The sequence below is a fragment of the Saccopteryx leptura genome, chromosome 6 (assembly GCF_036850995.1).
Source record: "Saccopteryx leptura isolate mSacLep1 chromosome 6, mSacLep1_pri_phased_curated, whole genome shotgun sequence".
In the NCBI taxonomy this organism is placed as follows: domain Eukaryota; kingdom Metazoa; phylum Chordata; class Mammalia; order Chiroptera; family Emballonuridae; genus Saccopteryx; species Saccopteryx leptura.
Genome location: NC_089508.1, coordinates 45,304,351 through 45,324,839, shown reverse-complemented (window position 1 = coordinate 45,324,839; position 20,489 = coordinate 45,304,351). Strand labels below are relative to the sequence as shown.

At 40.5% G+C, this 20,489-nt stretch overlaps 1 protein-coding gene across 1 annotated transcript; it reads right to left on the bottom strand.

Annotated features, from left to right (window-relative positions):
* Window positions 1–79: 79 nt before the first annotated feature.
* Window positions 80–20,192, bottom strand: CNIH1 (cornichon family member 1). Its single transcript, XM_066342357.1, has 5 exons — window positions 19,955–20,192; window positions 13,414–13,482; window positions 7,652–7,764; window positions 6,475–6,618; window positions 80–3,482 (listed from the first exon to the last, which is right to left on the bottom strand). Exons 1-5 carry the CDS (start codon window positions 20,033–20,035, stop codon window positions 3,455–3,457), a joined length of 435 nt encoding a protein of 144 aa, XP_066198454.1. The 5' UTR covers window positions 20,036–20,192; the 3' UTR covers window positions 80–3,454.
* Between the last annotated feature and the right edge of the window lie 297 nt (window positions 20,193–20,489).

Below are 20,489 nucleotides of genomic sequence, written 5' to 3'. Positions count from 1 at the left end.
AAACAAGGCAAGACACAGTGTCAATGTTTTTATCTTTCTGCTTTGAAACAAATGTTTTAAAATATTTTTTGCAATCAGAATTTCTGGTTTACAATTATACTGTACAACTGATCAGAGATGCACATTTGTGGGTATCAAATTATATAAATGAGAGCTTAGATGTGTACTTTTAAAATACAGATCATTACTAGAACGGGCTCAATATATCACAATGCTATATAGTGCAGCCACCACTAAGGTGAAAGCCCAGCCCCCTGCAGGGTATAATGGACACACAGAAGTCATTATTTGCACCATGGCAATGACAGTTCATAAACACTGATCATAAACATATAACCAGAAGAAAAATGTATCAAAGTATTTTGCTAGTTTCAAAGTATATCTATATCTCTATTTCCTTTCTATGCAAATGACATATTTTCAAAAAACACTGATTTGAGAAGTAGAGAAGAGCTCTTAACGAGAGCTATTAGCATGAGTCGTCCTCAAGATGATAAATACTGAAGAGACTTTAAAAGAGACAGACACCATGTAATCTCCGATGTACTTCGTTGCTTTGTGAAAGACCAGTATCAGGGAATCTGGACCTGACTGGTAGTAGGTCTGACAGTTCATGGTATAATTCATAACATTTCTCAAATGCTTTAGTAATACCTGACACATGCCCAAAGTGGATTGTCTGGTCATTTCCTATCATCCCCCCTTCTCATGGGAAATAATTCAAATTTCAAACAAATTAGCAGTTTGTCTATAGCCCTAGAGCCAGCTCTCCTCTACCCTGGGATAGAGGGTGGGGAAATCAGTTAAGCATTATGAAAATCAGCAGCCGCCATTAATAAAATTCAGATACTGGCATTTAAATAAGTTTCTACCTCCATGCCTTAATACTAGCAGGACATATTGCCATGATATAATATTATGACTCAACAGAAAAGCTGCTAAGTAGACTACATTTGTTATATAAGATTTCTAACCCAGGAGAATCTATAATACCCATAGCAACAAAGAGCTGTTAGTATAAATATAAACCACCGTATGTTACACTAATGGTTTCTGAGAGCTGGAAACCTCTTAAAGATAAAGCACACAGTATCAAAAGTGATTGTAACAAGGGGGGAAAAGTATCTAAATAAACAGCTGTCTGCAGAGCGGGCAGTTTAATATAAGGTAGAAAGGATTACAAGCCAGGCTAACTATGCCTCAGCTGGACCTGCAGGAATAATATAAGTAAAGGCTATGGCCATCCAAAAATACTATAGATTAAGAGGGAGGACAAATTCAGAGCAAGTAAGAGTTAATAGGATATTGTCAAATGAAAGTATTTTGTTTCTGATTTCTCTCATAAGGGATTTAATTTCATAAACAATAAAAAAGGTAAAGATGAGTATATATGAGACCATCCAAATGCTTAATGTTCTAATCACTTACATGCCTAGAAACTAACAACCTAGTACCAAGATAGAAGACCCTCACTATCAGTCATCTTTGAAGAATCAGCTAAGGATTTCATATCTAATTTCTGAAGTATGAGCATGTTGCTTCCATGAATTACAACCAGTAAGACCTTGCATTAATCCTGAAGAATATTCTGGAATAAATTATTAAAAGGATGTTTGTTAAAACTTAGGTTGTAAAAATACTTTCACAAGGATATGAAAGCCGCAGGAAACCTATCTGGTGGATAGAGAAGACTTGGCCAGGTCTCTCATGATCAAAAGGAGTTGTGAACGAGAAAGAAAACTCAGAAGTGGGAACTGATACAGTGAGGTGGGTCAGAAACTGAGTGACTCCTCATCTTCAGAGAATGAGTCTTCAGCGCCTAGCAAGTGCTCAATAAATAATTTACTTCATGAACTGGCCCACAGTCAGGTCAGGCTATTTACCAGACTATAAAATACAAGGTCTTTAAAGCTTCTCTCATGAAATGGCCCCTCACTCTCCTGCTTCACATCCTCTTCTTCGACATACCTCCCTTACCCAACCCCAAAACATTAACAACTACTCTCCAAAATGTGAGGAAGCATTTCTTCTCTAAGAGAGAGTAAAACAGCATCTAATTCTTAAATGTGAGTAGTTCTTACAGTAAGACTCTACAAAGATATCCATAAATTCCCTTGACCATTATGTCTACTTCCTATTTACTGGTATTTCATTCTTTGATACTTTAAGAATCTTCTGAATCACATTATTTTTAATTGCCTTAACTTCCTCACCCAAATAAAGCACAAATATGCTTATGAAAACATGCAAACCATAATCTGCCTGCCTTACAAGCAGCAGCCAAAATAAAGTCATTTTACCTAAAAACCTAAAAATTAGAACATTTTTAAGTGCCACAGTAACTTTTTAAATTGGTAAGAAAAATGATGAAGTGTCATCAATGGTTATGAATATTGACAAGCAACAACAAAGAGTAATGTGCTTAGTATTTAAAAATATTGCTTTTTAGATCCAGACGTGATATTAAAAAAAAAACCACAATGTAATACTCTATTTTTTAAAAACTGACAGTGATATGTCTTTATTGTGGATTAAGCAAATTTATGAAATCGCTACTTGTAATCTTTAAAACAATGCACTGAAAATAAGTCTTAATTTCAGAGTTTTATTGTATTACACTAAAGGAACAGCAGGACAGTTATACAATGTTCTTTCATTCTATTTTGTAAATCTAAAGTACTTGCAAATTCTTAAGACTACCTTTACCACCAGATTAGAACAGTAAGTATAATAACCAATTTCTTAATAAGTCTTACAAATTAAAACACATTTAAAATAGCTTTAAATGCATTCTTCATAATTCAGCATGTTTTTATATCATATCCTTTATGCTTAAGAATTAAAGCAGGTATATTGCTCTGATGGAAATATGGTAAATCTCTCACTCATGCAATATACAAGGATAATATTCAAGTCAAAGGGGAAAAGTCCCACTTATTTTTTTAATGTATCCATATATAATCATTTACATGATAGATGAGGAAACCCATGAAGTTTCCCACTGATCAGATATATATTTTCAGTTCATCAGAAGCACCTGATATCTACAGCTAATCTGTAATTAGATGGCATTTCAATAAAACCAAAATGAGCCCTACAAGTTCCTATAAATAAAAGCTTCCAATGGACTAAAGATAATAATTAATGCAATCATTCAAGGGATTATGGCTGTTCCCTAAGGAGTGCAAGTTCAAATCTTTCAACACCAGAGGTAATCATTTTATATTAATTTATACTCAATCCCACTTAAATTCTTTATCCGAGTATAACATATGAAAACAGTCTTTCCACAAGCAAAAAATGTGGAAACATTTAAAAAATAAGAAGTCATTTTTTAATGTAACTGATCAGATTCCATAGGCTACTCTTGGAAACAGGATCTTGCTGGAGAGAATCCCTTCATTTGGTGGCTTTTTGCATGCACTTAACTGGAGCAGTTCTTCTGTGTGTTGTTCTAAGAGCTCACCAAAACATAGATCATGCTGAAAAGAAGAAAAAGGCTGTTAATTCAAACATTCCTAATTATAAAACCCAAGAGCTCCAAAAAGTTGAGTCTGTTCTATATAGCAAACAAATTTGTATCATCACAGAAAATAAAAAGACCAATGACAATTGTGTTCACAATTGATTTTAATTTGCATTTATGGACTGTTGCCTAGGGTGGCACTTGGCTTGATGCATGAGTTGTAGTTGTCCCCTATTTCCTTTCCAATTTTAGCAAGTAGAATGGCACAGCTGAAAGCTTGATGGGGGATCAGGGCTTAGTGAAATCCCAAACAGCACACTGCTTGGGATGGGGTTTATTAATGGGAGCAAGCATCTCCCAGAGCTCACTTCCTGCCAGGCCCTCAGTCATGTCTTTTATATACATGACCTCCTTGGATCCTCCGAGCAGTCCTAGGAGGTGAGTACTATTATTATCCCCATTTTACAGATAGGAATGGTCAATTTACGATCTTTCCTATTAGAGAAAGGTTCTAAGCAACATCAGCAGGGTTAAGAAAAAGGGACAAACAACTGAAATAAAAGGCAATATCCATTTGATTTAGGCTTAAGGACTGCCAAGACAACTCTACAGAAAGAGTGATGTGGGAAAAGCATGCTTCAAAATCATGTATCTCCAAGGCCCTGGCTGGATAACTCAGCAGTCGAGTGTCGGCCTGGCGTATGGAAGTCCCAGGTTCAATTCCCAGCTAGGGCACACAAGAGAAGCACCCATCTGCTTCTCCACCCTTCCCCCTCTACTTTCTCTCTCTCTCTCTTCCCCTCCAGCAGCCAAGGCTCCATGAGAGCAAAAGTTGGCCCAGGTGCTGAGGATGGCTCCATGGCCTTGGCCTCAGGCTCTCCAGCTGCAACAGAGCAAAGCCCCAGTTAGGCAGAGCATTGCCCCCTAATGGGCGTGACGGGTGAATCTTGGTTGGGCGCATGCAGGAGTCTGTCTCTGCCTCCCCGCTTCTACTTCAGAAAAATACAAAAAGAAAAAATCTTAAAAAAAAAATCCTCACCTGGGTTTGATCACAGTTCATCTGCCCTTTTCCTGACTATAAATAATCCCAAGGCCTGACAGGGCAGTGGCGCAGTGGATAGAGCATCAGGCTGGGATACGGAGGACCCAGGTTCGAGACCCCAAGGTCGCCAGCTTGAGCGCAGGCTCATCTGGTTTGAGCAAAGCTTACCAGCTTGAGCCCAAGGTCACTGGCTCAAGCAAAGGGTCACTCAGTCTACTGTAGCCCCCCGGTCAAGGCACATATGAGAAATCAATCAATGAACTAAGAAGCCACAACGAAGAATTGATGCTTCTCATCTCTCTCTTTTCCTGCCTGTCCCTCTCTCTGACTCTCTCTGTCACTAAATAAATAAATAAATAAATAAATAAATAATAAATAAATAAAAATAATCCCAAGGGTAAGAGTTGGGGTGACAGGGTAAGAATGATCAGACCAGTGCATTGGTCTGACTATAATAAAATGAATTAAACAATGAGGAAAAAAAACCCATGTATCTCCAAAAGGAAATACAAACCAAGGAGGTGAGCAAACTCAATAGACAATTTAAAATGGAAATGAATATCCTAGAGCCACCATCTCCTGATGAACATTTCCCCACACTGTACATCTCCAATTCTATCACTTATCCAATCACTCATTTCTTTCAACAATGTTTAAAATGCCTACTATATGCCAGAACTGCTCCATACCTTCGTTACAGAAACTTAAAAATGAAAACAAGAAATCAGAATGGCACGTGGACCTTCCCTGTCCAGAACTGACTCACTATCTGTTTCATGAGTGACACCCGGAGATGCACTGAAGGACACTCATTTTGACGATTATAACCTCCAAAAGCATAACATTTCCTAAATTCCAGTCTAGCCCTTCCTACATCCTTTTCAACAATGTAAATTTATATGACATAAAGAGAACTCTGAACATAACCCTACCATATAATACTTATCACTTCTTCAAGTAACAAACAGGAAAGGAAATGGAAGCCAATATTATAAGAATTTTTCTCATACAGCTAATTTAATTTACTTCATATTTTGAAAATCAGGTGGAAAGTCTGCTAGTTGAATATAAATCAATAAAAGATGAGAAAGTATATTTATATCACTTAAAAAATTATAATCTCACATGTGGCAATGTGCCTTTCCAGTTTTAATAAGCAGCCAATTTATTTCTCCTACAGTCCACTTGGAGCAGTGCTTCTCAACCAGGGCCAGTTGTACCCCCAGGAGACAGTGCTGATTATAATGACTGGGGGAGGGGTGCTTCCGGCTAGTGGGCGGAGGACACAGATATCGCTAGCTATCCTACAATGCACAGGACTACAACTGAGATTGATCCAGCCTAGAATGTCAGCCATGCCAAGGTTGGAAACCTGGCCTAGAGGAATGACCCAAGTTGATAATGGCAGAAAGGGAGAAAAATTGATAATTGCATTATCCTTTAAGATAGAACTGTATCTTTCATTCATCCCATTCAGATCAAGCAAACCAGAAGATGAATGGCAGCGCATACACAGTTTGTGAAGAATGATAGAGAAAAAAATTAAACACAATCACAAGACTGGGTTTTGTGTGTGTGTGTGTGTGTGTGTGTGTGTGTGTGCGCGCGCGTGTTTGGTTTGGTTTGGTTTTTTTGGCAAATTCACCAAACCATATCCTCCCAATGTCATTACTTTCCCATGGAGAATGAGAGTTGTTCTTCACTCTTGAATGAGTCCAAAAACGTAGGAAGCAGCATCCCTGACTAAACTATCTGCTGCTGACAGCACACCAGTCGCCTGCCTTGACAAGTACCAGTATAGTCACACTCCATGTGGGGAATCTGCTGGTGTGCAGTCACTACCAGTTACCACCATTCGAGGCGCTGAGTTATTCTTCACGTGGATTCTAAGGTATTAAAAGCATAATGCCTACAAACTTTAGGCAGCAAAGTGAAACCATGTTTTCATTTTATTTTTTAAACTTACCCGTATAGGTAGTAAAAAAAGGCTAAAAGATAAAAAGCTAATTTGCACCATCCTTCTTTCTGACAATATGCTAGAATATCTGCATTCATGATGGTTGTAGGGTCATAAAGTCCTGGTCCACTCATCACTGGTCTACTCATATACCTGTAATAAACACAGTCTATTAGCCACTCAGAAAGGGAGCAAACTTGGGGTGGGAAGGAGGGTTTTTGCCTAATATTTGTTACGAGAGGTGGTCCACATAGGGAAGACAGAGATGAAGTTCTTTCCTTTCATCATCTTAATTTAAAAACTAGAGCCCCTAAACAAACAGTACTCAGCTAAACAAGTCAGATCTGGTTTATTCTACACTTTTTCAGAAATCCAAGAATAAGAATAACTGCAAAAAGGAAATAAGACTTTTTTCTTTTAACCTTTTTATTTTACCATAAGTTTAGACATACAGAAAAGGTAAAAGAACACTTCACCAGACATTCAAATGTTCCCACTTACCACACTTGCTTTATCCTTCTTTCTCATTTTATTTCTAAATATGCACACTTTTAACCATTTCAGAGTCAGCTACCTTTGATTCCTAAACACTAGTTCAGTATATATTTCTTAAAAATCAAGGGCAATGTGATTTTTACATTTACTTATAACATCTAACTCTATAGATCAGACAGAAACTTTATAAGTTATGAAATACAAATATCTTTTATAAATAACCAAATTTAAGTCATAAACACAAAGAAAGAAGTTGGATAGGCACTGATTTACATAAAGTTCAAAGACAGGCGAATAACTTTTTAGAGGTCAGTGGTTTTCTTTGGGAGGTACTGGGGTGACTGACAGGAATGGGGCGCAGAGGAATCTTCCAGGGGGCGAGATCTGTTGTATGTCTCAATCTGGGTGGGTTTCACAGGTGTGTATGTATGGACAAACTCATTGAGCTTTATGCTTCAGACTTAGGCACACTATTGTAAGTTATACCTCATTAAAAAAAACACCTTTAAAGAGTAATAAAATAAGCTCCTTAAGAGATATGAAATCAATTATTTGCTCATCCACTTAATTTTTAAAATAAATGCAAACTAATTTTCAGTTTTTCATTTAGGTGACTAACATGTAAGATAACCGTATTAACTATAGTATAATTAAAATTAGGAAAAGTATTAGAAGTATATCTAAATATTACCTCCAAATATGATATGCCAAGAGGGGCATATTGAGACCAAGTGTGAGCCACTCTGCTGCACAAAGAAACATGACACAGAAGAAAGCATGGATGAGGTACTCTGGCAGTACAAGCTGGAAGAAAAACACAAACCAGTTATCAAAATGCCTGGGCAGTAAATCAATTGCTAATTTGGAAAGCGGGTGGCAACCCAATTTCCATAATGAAAAGTTACTGTTTTCTTAAAATCAAAGATGAAAAATGGTACTGAGTTTCCCATATTTAACTTTTTACCAAAAGGAGGATTACAAACAAATCAAAGATACAGCTTTGCACTAAAAGAATAACATTTTTTCTTAGCCTAATATTTAAACCTCAAATTCTTAAAGCAGTAGATTATATTATACAAAGTTACCACCCAGACTGTTCAGTTGTTTGCAAACCAACTGTAATATTTTTTCTTTCCACTATTCAACAATGATAAAAATACAAAAATGATGTATTTGATCACATGCAACATGATATGAAAAAAATCCACAAAAACAAAACTCCCCGTTAGAAGTTTACACATAGCATTAAAGCCTTTAACAGAAACCCAGAATATTACATATACATTATTTAACAAACCACATCACATTACCACAAAGAAATATTTTAATGGAAAGCCAACAGCCAATAATCTCAGCACAGTCAGGGAGGAAAGAACGCCAATATGCACAAATGCAAATGAGGTGCTTTCTGCAATGTAGGAGGGAAAAGACTGAGTTCTGACCCACAAAATCAAAATTTCCCCAAATCCTGAGCTTCCGTTTTTACACGGCCTTCCGGTTTCTTTAATCCTGCTTCTCAATGAAATGCTACAGGCAGGGCAGGCCAAAAGAAGCTCAGAACTCAAAGACGAAATAAACCTTTTGATAACAGGAAGTATTAAATGAGGAAAAAATTAATTCAAGCAAAATGCATTTTATAAAATGACCAGGAGTTAACGCTTTATCTTTCTCATCCTAAGGATTTCAGCCTAATGGCATTGTTAAATAAAAATACCAACACCTTTCACTGCAATTTGCAGCTAAAGGACTTCCTATAAGTCACAGCTACAAAGCTAGTTTCTCAAATGTCTGCATCATACCAAATTAAAATTATATAAATCTTCAACATTATCATATCATTCCTGATGGGAAACCATAGTTGAAGAAATAATATCATTAGATTCCATACTCAAGCCCATTTTCTAATACTCCCAAATTACTTTTCCAATTAAAGGTACAGAGAGAAGTTTTTGATAAATACTATTTTAAATGATATCCCAATAAAATCAACTAACCCACACCACCAACCAGATATTTTCTACAAACTTAATATAAACTTGTAAATAGCAAAAATCTTAAAGCCAGCATTTATTTAACATCAGAGTTAAAAATCTACCGTCTCTAAACAAGAAAATGCCCATAGGAAATCTTTAAAACTCAATGACTACTACTAGAACCAACCAATATAAAAGGACATTTTATTAACAGTTCCACTGCAGCTGTTGTTCACAATCCTAACTTAAATAATAGAATTTTCTTTTTAATAAAGAAAATTAAAATTGGCTTTCTAAAAGCCAATTGATACCTACAATATAAATCATCCAAGTTTTCACCCTACACTTACTGGCTGAGGTATGGAGACAGAATGACTCTGAAAGCATGATCCCTGCTGATCTTAAATAATATACGGGTGTCCTCGGGTTACGACAGTCTTGACATACGTTTCAAGTTCAAGATGCTCACTCCCATAAAAACTTTAAAAAGTTGGGACATGAGTGTTTCAGCTTATGCCATCGGCATCATACCTACAGACTACGTGAGCAAACTAGTTTGGCTGCACACGGCAGAAGAATATGCAGTAATGTGGCATACGAGTGAGGGAGTTGGCGTCCCGGGGTACGCTTACCTGCGCCGTTTTGGACTGTTAAAAGCGCAAGTGTTCCACTTGTGTTGCTTTGTTTGGTGACTTTTTGGCCCTTATCATGGCTTCTAAACAAAAGAGCTACTGACATCATATGGAGAGGAGCTGTCTGCTGAGGATCTCATTCAGCTGGAGAAGCAGCAGAGTGAAGAGGAAGACACAGTGAGACCCCAGAACCCAAGAGACTTACTACCAAGGGTCTGGCAGAAGATTTTTCTATGGTAGAGCATGGGTTGGCAAAATTTCAGGCTGAGGGCCCCAGCGATGACAGATTCAGTAAGGTGCACAGAGCTGTTATGGATGCCTTGCAATGCTATAGGCAGATTTTGGAAGAGAATTGGTTATCAACCTTCCAAACTAACCTGGAACAATTCTTTATGGTAGAGAGGCCTGCAACAGATCCTGTACCCTCTACATCAGCGGCTTCTCGAGCTGAAACACCTGTAGTACAGGTAGAATCATCTCCAGCATCTCCTGCATGTTCCTTAGGCAATCCCGATTCCCCTGACCCAGTATCTCCAGCACCTTCTGCAGGTTCTCCCGCCTCTCCAGCTTCCTCCTCCCAATAGGTCACTCTCTCCCATCTTGCAATGCCCCTTCCAGTGTGCAAGCCAACCACAGGGATAAAGGTAAGAAATTCTTTATACACTCATTTTTGTCATTTTTGTCTGTTACTACAGTACAGTATATTTATGTGCTTTTCCATTTTCTGTGGTTTAGTTGTGTTTTTATGTCCTAGATTATGATTTTACAACTGTGTTAGGATAGGTACATGACTTAGACTAGGGTGTGTTTTGACTTACACCAAAATTCGGGTTACATCACTATCGTAGGAACGAAACTGTATCGTAACCCAAGAACCCCCTGTACTTTAGTAAGTGAATATAATCTGCAACTCTACCAGTTCTAATAAGAAACAAATGCCGCAGTCCCCCTTCTTAAAAAAAAAAAGTCCAGAAACTTTTACTATGTACTTCTCATAAAAACCAATCCTCTCCAATCATTCTTTAATGATGAAATTTTCCCATACGTGCCACAAAAGTTATTCCACTTAGAAACCAACATTTATACCAACATTTACACAAAACTAGTATCCAGAAAAATACACCTCATGCAAATATGACTGAAGTGATAGCAATTCAACATGCAAATCATAGTATTTTCTAGTTAAGGTTCACATTTTTAAAAATAATGGTTCTTGTCTTCCCTCATACTTTGGCAGAATTGTCAAGACAAATTTTTAATAGGGAAAACTGTCAGATGCACTGCTATTAAGCCAATTACCAGCACCCTATCCATAACACAACTTGTGCTTATATAAAACTTCCTTCCAACCTACTGCAGCATTAGGATGTCCCAAGCACATGTCTTTTCTAAGTGAAAATTTCTTTCCATTAAGAAAAGCCAAAAATCACCTATTATAGATTAAAATGAAATTATCCCCTCTTAAGTTTATAGTTTTTAGGAAAATACAAGAAGAGCTTGAGCTGTAAAATCAGGCTGTCTGGGTTAAATTCTAGCTATAGCTTCACTGTGTGACCTCGGGCTAAGCGCTTTGATCTTGCTAAGCCTAGGTTTACTCTATCAAGAAAACAACAACAGACCTGTCTCAAGACTGTCAGGAGAACTGGATGACAAAACCCAAGTAGAGATGCTTAGCTCAGAGCCTGGGACACAGGAAAGCACTCATCCGATTTCAGCTATTATCCTCCTCATCGTGTGCTTTTTTGAAGTAATGAAAAGCCAAAAGACAGAATATTATCAAACAGCTGTCAGAAGGTGAAATCTGTTTCTAGATTCTGTGTCATCATTAGCTTCAACAGTAAACTAAGATACTTTCCAAAGGGAAGGCAGTCATCTCATATTTTGTTTCATAAGAACAGAGAAACAAGCTAGTAAGTTAATAATTTTAAATGTACCTACATCAAGTCATACTGAAACAGTTCTTTAAAGACAAACTAGAAATCTATTCCATCAATCGTATTTACCTAAAAGAATGATAAAGTAGCAAACTAACTTTATAGACCAGCAATGTTCAACCTTCTTCATCTCAGGGCACACAGAAACTAATTCTGTGGCACACCAAAAAATATTTTTGTCGATCTGACAAAAAAATAAAAGACATATAGTTGTGATTCATTCACACAGATGGCTATTGTTGCGCTGGCTGTTGTCATTTTTTTAAGTTGACAATCTAAGAGAAAAGAGATTAATGCCCTGACTAGATAGGCACTGCATTTTTTTTTAATTCAGTGAGAGGAGGGGAGGCAGAGACAGACTCCCACTGGGGTCCCAACCGGGATCCACCTGGCAAGCCCACTAGGGGGTGATGCTCTGCCCATGTGATGTGTTGCCCTATTGCTGAGCTTTTGCTTAGCACCTAAGGCAGAGGCCAAGGAGCCATCCTCAGCGCCCAGGGCCAGCTCGCTACAATTGAGGCATGGCTGCAGAAGGGGAAGAGAGAAAGAGAGAGAGAGGGAAATGCCAGAGGGGAAGGGGTGGAGAAACCGATGGGCACTTCCCCTGTGTGCCCTGACCAGGAATCAAACTTGGGACATCCACACGCCAGTGCTGCTCTACCACTGAGCCAACTGGTCAGGGCCAGGCACTGCATGTTTTAAAAATTGTTGCAGCACACTGGTTAAAAATTGCTGTTATATACTCATTTCCAAATAAAATCCTTCTAGCAAGCTATTTTTTTACATAACTGAAGTCTACACAAATTCTCATCTTCATGAAGTAATTTTTAAAGATGAATTATTGTATTCTATTTCTTGAAGACATATCCACTACTTTCTAACAAAAACCTTTCAGTTTCTAACCAGCGAGGTGAAATCAAACGTACAGGCTAAAGGGGAATCTTTCTAAATGAGGTAAGTAAACAAAGTCAAAAATATAGAGAGAACCCCAAGCACAATGGAGTCACATTATAATTAAACCCATCGGAGTTCAGAACATAGTATAAGGCAGATCTGTGTAATTTAAAGTGGATATATATCATATTACAAATAACTATATAGATATTTATACAAATTGTTATCTACAAAATTCTGGTACCAAGAGTCCAGAGGTTGGCTTTACTGTAAAATTCTAGAGCCTAAGAAAAGAGCTATCTACCTTAAAGAAAAGGCTCTGAATGAACACCAGCTGAAACAGTGAGTTAATTCCAGAATAGAATAGACATAACCAAAGATAACACGATAGGAGACTGAACACTCCCTCCCAGTCACAACAGGTGAATAAGCCCACAGTGTATTAAAGTCATGTTATGTTAACCAACTGTCAACACTGCACCCAACAATTTAATATAGAAGTGCCTATGGCTATAACATTTTTTTTAAAATGCATAAGCATTTAACAGCTTTCCCTACTTGACTGGGCCAGCAAGCATTTGCATAAAATATGAAATTTCATGAAATCATAAACCTTAACAGGCGTATGAACGAGCACACTGAACAGAACATTTTACAAATACAAATGCCTTAACCCTCCCCGTGAAATGAATGTAGCATTAAAATATTAAACTAAAAAAGCAGTACACACCTTCAATGCAATTTTGACTCTTTTAATCTTTTTGACCTTTTCAACTGTCTGGCCGAAAATGTAAAAAGCAGATTGGAAGAATGTTAGTATGACAGCTGACAAGATCACCAGCAGATTAATAATAGTCAGAACAGTCAAGCAGGACAGAAAAGAAGAATATTTTTTAAAAGTGCCTGTTTCAAAAAGTACAAATATATCATGCTACTGAGAATATTGGCCATTTTCAAATTATTTCAAGTTAAAAGCAAAAAGTTTTAAACTCTAAAGAAAAACCCGATATTATAACTTACAGGATTCAGGGTATTACACTGGTCTATAGGATTCTTGTAATCAGTCTTCAGCTCATCAAATGCTATAATCTAAAATAAAATTAAAACAGTTAGGATCTCTCACTTGAATAAAAAGCAACAAACATGCCCCATCATCAAACAATAATTAAAGTTAATAAAACAAAAGCAAAAGTGTACCAACATTACATGTACTCATTTACAGTACACTCAGTATGTACTACTAAACTAGAATCAGGCTTAACTGAAAACGCTTGTATAGTAATAACCACTAAAATGATCTGATACAACTGTGATAAGTATCTTCACTTTTCAATTTTTTTCTCTGCCTCTCAAGTTAGACTTGAAGTGATCTTCGCCTCACCCATAATTATGTATCAAAATTTCTATCCCAAAAACCTTCTTTCTATGTCAACTGCTCTCCGCGGGTTTCCCTGACTCCTCTGACAGACCTAAGTGCCTTTGTGTCTAATCTCCCCATAGCACAGGGCTCTATAATGCTGCCAGGATGCGATTTCTTGCACTGGAGAACAGTACACACAGGTGTGTCCCCCACCAGACTGTGCCCCTCAGGGGGAAATGTTTTTAATCATCTTTGCATGCTCCTCCGCTATCACAGTGTTCAGTGAAACACAAGAGATGTACTCGCATGCTTCAATTTGTCCCCATTTGTACCCAAATACATACATTTCAAAGTCCTATTTCAATCTGGAAATGTAAGAAATGGTCTCAGAATAGAGAAACACTAGGGATTATTCAACTTCATGGCCAGGACCACCACATACAGGAGTGCAGCTTCTGCACAGCACAAAGGCCAGGTGGGTGCTCCTCGCCAGCCCGTACCCCTGCAACCAAGCGCCAGGGCTCGTCTGCACCAGCTCTGCACCCAGAGGCTGTGTCTGCCCCAGAGGGAGGATTCTTCGGAGCAGGAGCAGAACCCTGTCCGGCCCACTATAAAAGTGATCAATCTGCCCCCCTTTCATGTTCTATGCACATTCCTACTGCATGCAGGTCATTTCATCTGGTCACTAAACTAAAGACTGAATAAGGGTTGGCCCAGGTAAGGCCAGTTTCTAAGAGTATGATAAGTGAAAGCTGAAAATTTGATAAGGTGAAAAACATTGCATCCACCTAAAACATCTGGTAAAATGCCTTTGTCCAGACTCTGGAGAAATGGGGCTTAAACATGTAAGATCACTAAACACAACTTCAAATCAAAATGTACTAAAAAGTCAAAATGGGAAATGTACCACTTTGTGATGTTAAGTCAGGCATCAAAATAAGAAGCCAAAGGCACCAAATTTATGGAGGAGATATTTTAGTTGCTGCCACTGGTCCCCTCAGGACAGAAGAACTCCGCCCTTCCTCTGAGGATTATGAAGACCATCTTGGTATGTGTGACAGTGTTACTCAATACTATCAGTAACCAATGGGAGTCATATATTTCTAGATTTTTAATATGCTGGCTTAGTTCTTAGCTTCATAAAAAGATAGTTTTTTCTTTAATTTCTAGAATTTTGCAAAACTCATCAACCTGACCTAATGAAAATTCTAACTAAAATAGGAATAAAAGGAAAATAACTAAATAATAAAGTGTAAACTTAATGAAGCAAAGATTTTTCGCTGCTATGCCTCAGAGCCTAAAATAGTGCCTGGCACATACTTAAGTGTTCAATCAATATTTATTGCATGTAAGAAGCAAAAAAAGAAAAGAGAGAGATAGCCCTATGCCACACACACACACACACACACACACACACACACACACATAGGACCCACCAAAGGGCATTTTCTTTCTTTCCTTTTTTTTAATTTAAATCTTTTTAGAGAGAGAATAAGGGGGGAGCGAGAGAGAGAAAGAAAGAGAGAGGAAGAGAGAAACAGGAAGAGAAAAACATCAACTTTGTTGTTCCACTTATTTATTCACTGGTTGACTCTCGTGTGTGCATCACCAGGGAATCGAACCAGCAACCTTGACGTAGGGGGAGGACGTTCTAACCAAATGAGCTACCCACCCAGGGCACTCACCCAAAGCAAAGGTCATTTTCTTCTGCCAATGATCCCTAATATACAATATATAAACATTGAAAATTAAATGTACAATTAGAAGATACTAATTTCTAATTATTTAGGGACATTATTAGCCAATTACCTGACAATAGCTGTGACATACCCCCAAGGCATTTAGTAATAAAGTTCGAAACAGGGACCATTATCACAAACACAAGTACTTGCCTATAACAAGATTCAATCTGATAGCAGAGCACAAAACTCGCATTCTAAAACTAACCTTTTTTGTTTTTTGCCTGACCTATCATGGAGCAGTGGGTGGGCATCAACCTGGAACGCTGAGGTTGCCAGTTCGAGGTCCTGGGCTTGGCCTGTCAAGGCACAGAGGAGAGAAGCAACTACTACAAGTTGATGCTTCCTGCTCCTCCCCTTCTCTCTCCCCCCTCTCTAAAATCAATAAATAAAATTTTAAAAAATTAAAAAAAATAAAACTAACCTATTTTGACTGAACATTTTCTGCAGGTGATTTCAAGGGATCTTTTAATGAGTAGGTTGCTGACTGGGTTTCTGTGTAAGTGCTATATACAAAACTCTTCTGAAAAGATTCTTTTTTTTTTTGCATTTTTCCGAAGCTGGAAACTGGGAGGCAGTCAGACTGACTCCCGCATGCGCCCGACCGGGATCCATCTGGCACGCCCACCAGGAGGCGATGCTCTGCCCATCTGGGGCGTCGCTCTGTTGCATCCAGAGCCATCCTAGCGCCTGAGGTAGAGGCCATAGAGCCATCCCCAGTGCCCGGGCCATCTTTGCTCCAATGGAGCCTCGGCTGCGGGAGAGGAAGAGAGAGACAAAGAGGAAGGAAAGAGGGAGGGGTGGAGAAGCAGATGGGCGCTTCTCCTGTGTGCCCTGGCCGGTAATCGAACCCAGGACTCCTGCACGCCAGGCCGACACTCCACCACTGAGCCAACCAGCCAGGGCCATTCTTTTTCTTTTTTTTTTTTTTTTTTTTTTTTTTCCTTTTCATTTTTCTGAAACTGGAAACAGGGAGAGACAGTCAGACAGACTCCCGCATGCGCCCGACCAGGATCCACCCGGCACGCCCACCAGGGGCAACGCTCTGCCCACCAGGGGGCGATGCTCTGCCCATCCTGGGCGTCGCAATGTTGCGACCAGAGCCACTCTAGCGCCTGAGGCAGAGGCCACAGAGCCATCCCCAGCGCCCAGGCCATCTTTGCTCCAATGGAGCCTTGGCTGCGGGAGGGGAAGAGAGAGACAGAGAGGAAAGCGCGGCGGAGGGGTGGAGAAGCAAATGGGCGCCGGGAATCGAACCCGGGTCCTCCGCACGCTAGGCCGACGCTCTACCGCTGAGCCAACCAGCCAGGGCTTTTTTTTTTTTAAGAGAGAGAGAGAGATAAGGAAAGGGAGAAGGGGGGGGGGGAGGCAGAGATGGACAGACAGGAAGGGGGAGAGATGAGAAGCATCAATTCATTGTTGCAGTACTTAAGTTGTTCATTGATTGCTTTCTCATATATGCCTTTATCAGCGAGCTCCAGTCAAGCCAGTGGACCTCCTTGCTCAAGCCAGCGACCTTGGGGTCATGTCTATGACCCCACATTGAAGCCAGCCACCCTGCACTCAAGCTGGTGGGCCGGCGCTCAAGCCAACGACCTTGGGGTTTCAAAACTGGGTCCTTAGCATCCCAGGTCAACACTCTATCCACTGCACCGCCACCTGGTCAGGCTGAAAAGATTCTTAAACTAGTGGTTTTCAAATCACCTGTGACTGCATCAAGACAAAGATGTTCACAGAATTTCTCACAGAACTGCAAGCACAAAACAAATAAATCCATAAAAATACCAAACTCCAATTCAGGATACCTTCAAATCTGACAAAGTCAGTCTTTAGGGAATGACTTCTGTATTTTTAGCTTTCAAACAAATCTGTGCTCTCAACTCTGGTCTCCACAGAGCATCAATCACATGACTTAAGACAGAACTGACAGACATTACCATCAGCATAAAAACCATTCTCCCTACAACGATTAATGTAAACAGGATTTTGTAAATTTATACTTGGAATTTCCAAATGAGTCTTCTGACAGATACTTAAACTATGTTAAGAAAATAAACCAAAGCTTATGTAGTACATAGAAAAATTAAAGCTACACATTTATTTAGAATTTTCAATTTGTTCCCAAAGGATGCATACTCCTCTGAACCACTAAGAAATCCCCAAGGGTAAAAGGTCTCCACTGATATGTAGAGTACAATCTATTTTCCATTCTAAAATAGGACTTAAAATGATCTACTTCACCTGGACACAGATTCATTTCAAAGCTAAGACTAAACTACCCATTAAAAAAATTTTTTTTTTTAACTTACTGATTTTAGTGAGAGAGGGAAGGAGAGAGAGACAGAAACATCTGTCTGTTCCTGTATGTGCCCTGACTGGGGATCGAACCAGCAACCTCTGCACTTCAGGAGGACGCTCCAACCAACCGAGCTAACCAGCCTGGGCTAAATTACCCATTTTTAAAAAGTGCAGTTCAGGTTTTCCTTAAGCCAAACACAATCCGATTCAAAATGTAAAAAAGGCCATCCACAGCTCTCTTCTAAGAATCCTCATCACTCAGAAAACAAAAAGCAACAACCATCTGGCAGGAAGTGACTTAAATCCACATCCAGAGATGGAAGGGAACTACACGTTTCAGTTTCATCCGAGGCTTACTAAGATGGAGCTGGTATGCATCCCAAATTATCTTTATTTATTGTTCACCAAAGAGCCTAAAATGCCCTTCAATTTACTGGTTCCCAGTGACAAGCATTTTGAGGGAGCAGTTACTTAACAGCTCACATATGCATTCCCCACTACACAAACAGTTGAGTTTTTTAACAATTATAAACATAATTGCACTCTGTAGCAAAAGGAAATGGATTTGTGCTATAACTCTACCTTTCAGATTATTTTTGCAGAAGACGCTGCTGCCATTTAAATGACTCTGCCCCTTTATGTTCCATGAACAAATCCTTGTCATGGGCATAAAACCTGACTTAAAATTTACATGACAGTGAACATGCTCAATCATTCAAATTAAGAACAGTCCAGAGGATACCAGAATATAAAGGGGAGGGGCGAAGCAAATAGAAGATAATTTTTTTTTTTTTTTTCATTTTTCTGAAGCTGGAAACAGGGAGAGACAGTCAGACTCCCGCATGCGCCGGACCGGGATCCACCCGGCACGCCCCTGTGGGCGACGCTCTGCCCACCAGGGGGCGATGCTCTGCCCATCCTGGGCGTCGCCATGTTGCGACCAGAGCCACTCTAGTGCCTGAGGCAGAGGCCACAGAGCCATCCCCAGCGCCCGGGCCATCTTTGCTCCAATGGAGCCTTGGCTGCGGGAGGGGAAGAGAGAGACAGAGAGGAAAGCGCGGCGGAGGGGTGGAGAAGCAAATGGGCGCTTCTCCTGTGTGCCCTGGCCAGGAATCGAACCCGGGTCCTCCGCACGCTAGGCCGACGCTCCACCGCTGAGCCAACCGGCCAGGGCAGAAGATAAATTTTTAATGAATGCTCATTTCCAGAAGGCTGCTTCTAATTTTGCACTGGAGGAACAGGTTTCCTTTAAAATCCTTTGTAGCACTATGTCTCAGGGAACTTACTTGTTCCTTCCCGGGGCCATAGGGATGGGCTTCTATCCTGCAGCATGTCAGTAAAAAGAAAAGAAAAGAAAAAAAAAAAGGAAAAAAACTCCCCTAGGGAAGCTTAAGGTTTCTAAGCATTTTCAAAATCAAATTAAAACTACCTGTACTTCTATTAAATCAAGCTACCCAGAATACAGAGGTGGCTGGGAAGACTGTCTCTTGAGAAACTCTGGCGGTCAAAGTATGATTTAGGGGGGAAAAGTTCGGAGATAAGGTCAACAAAGTAATCAATGCAGTCTGCATCAAAGTTCACAAGGAAACAATCCGAAAACAATGATTCTACTTAAAGAGCACCCAACAACTACGGGAAAGGAGAGTTGGAAATTCATTTCAAGTAGGTTACAACTCTCCTTCGGGCCATACTCCTGCGGAAACCCGAAAAGAAAGTCAGCCTGTCTTAATAATTCGGAAAAGTTTGATTTCCGCTAAGTAAGGCGCACGCCCCTCTGGGAATGCGGGGGTGCAGGACGGGGGCGGCCGAGGGTCCGCACCAGCGAAGCGGGGTACCGCAGGGCCCCGCAGGACAGCGGCCGGCCCCCCAGCGAGGGAGGCGCAGCGGCGCGCGGCCTGTGCCGGGACCCGGCGGGCGCATCCATCAAACCACCGTACGCTTCGCCTCTTCCAGGACCCGCAGCCCCGGGCCTAGGGAGCGAGGGCGCAGAGCCCAGGCCAGCAGAGCCCGGGCAGCGAAGCCTGCCCACCCCGCCCCGCCCCGCTCCCCGGCGCACAGATTTGGGGGGCCGTTGCCACGCCGACCGCGGGCCCGGATAAGAGGCTGCGCCGCCGCCTCGCCCTCCCTCGGCTCCCCCCCCCCCCCGGAGGCGCCGACTACTCACGTGCCAGATGGCGAAGAAGATGAGTGCGGCAGTAAGCAGCAGCGCCAGCATGTAGCAGAAGGCCGCGAACGTAAACGCCATGGCCAGGGAGGAGGAGCAGGGAGCAGCGCCGGTACCAGCAGAGAAAGGCGGCGCGAGGCCCTCTGGGTAAAACCATTCACTTCCCCCGGCCACAGCCAAGACTGCCGCCGCCGCCGCTACCGCTGCGGCGCCCGCCCGCCCGCCCGCCTAGTGCTCCTGCGCACTGGTCCAGGTGCGTCGGCGCCCTCTGATGGTGGGAGTCTGCGTCGCACTTACGTTGTCCGCATCCTGATTGATTTTTTTCTTCCTTACCTTGTTAATTCTTTGAACAAATATTTATTGCACGAGAGCCTAGTACGTTACAGGTAGTGTGCCTCTTCTTTGAAATTAAAAAATGACTAAAAGAAAAAATGACTAAGATAAACTTGCACTGAAAGAACTTAGTATAGTGCCGGCAACGAACACGTAAATAAATCATTACAGTATTACAGCCTTGTTAACCAAAGTCCGCTGG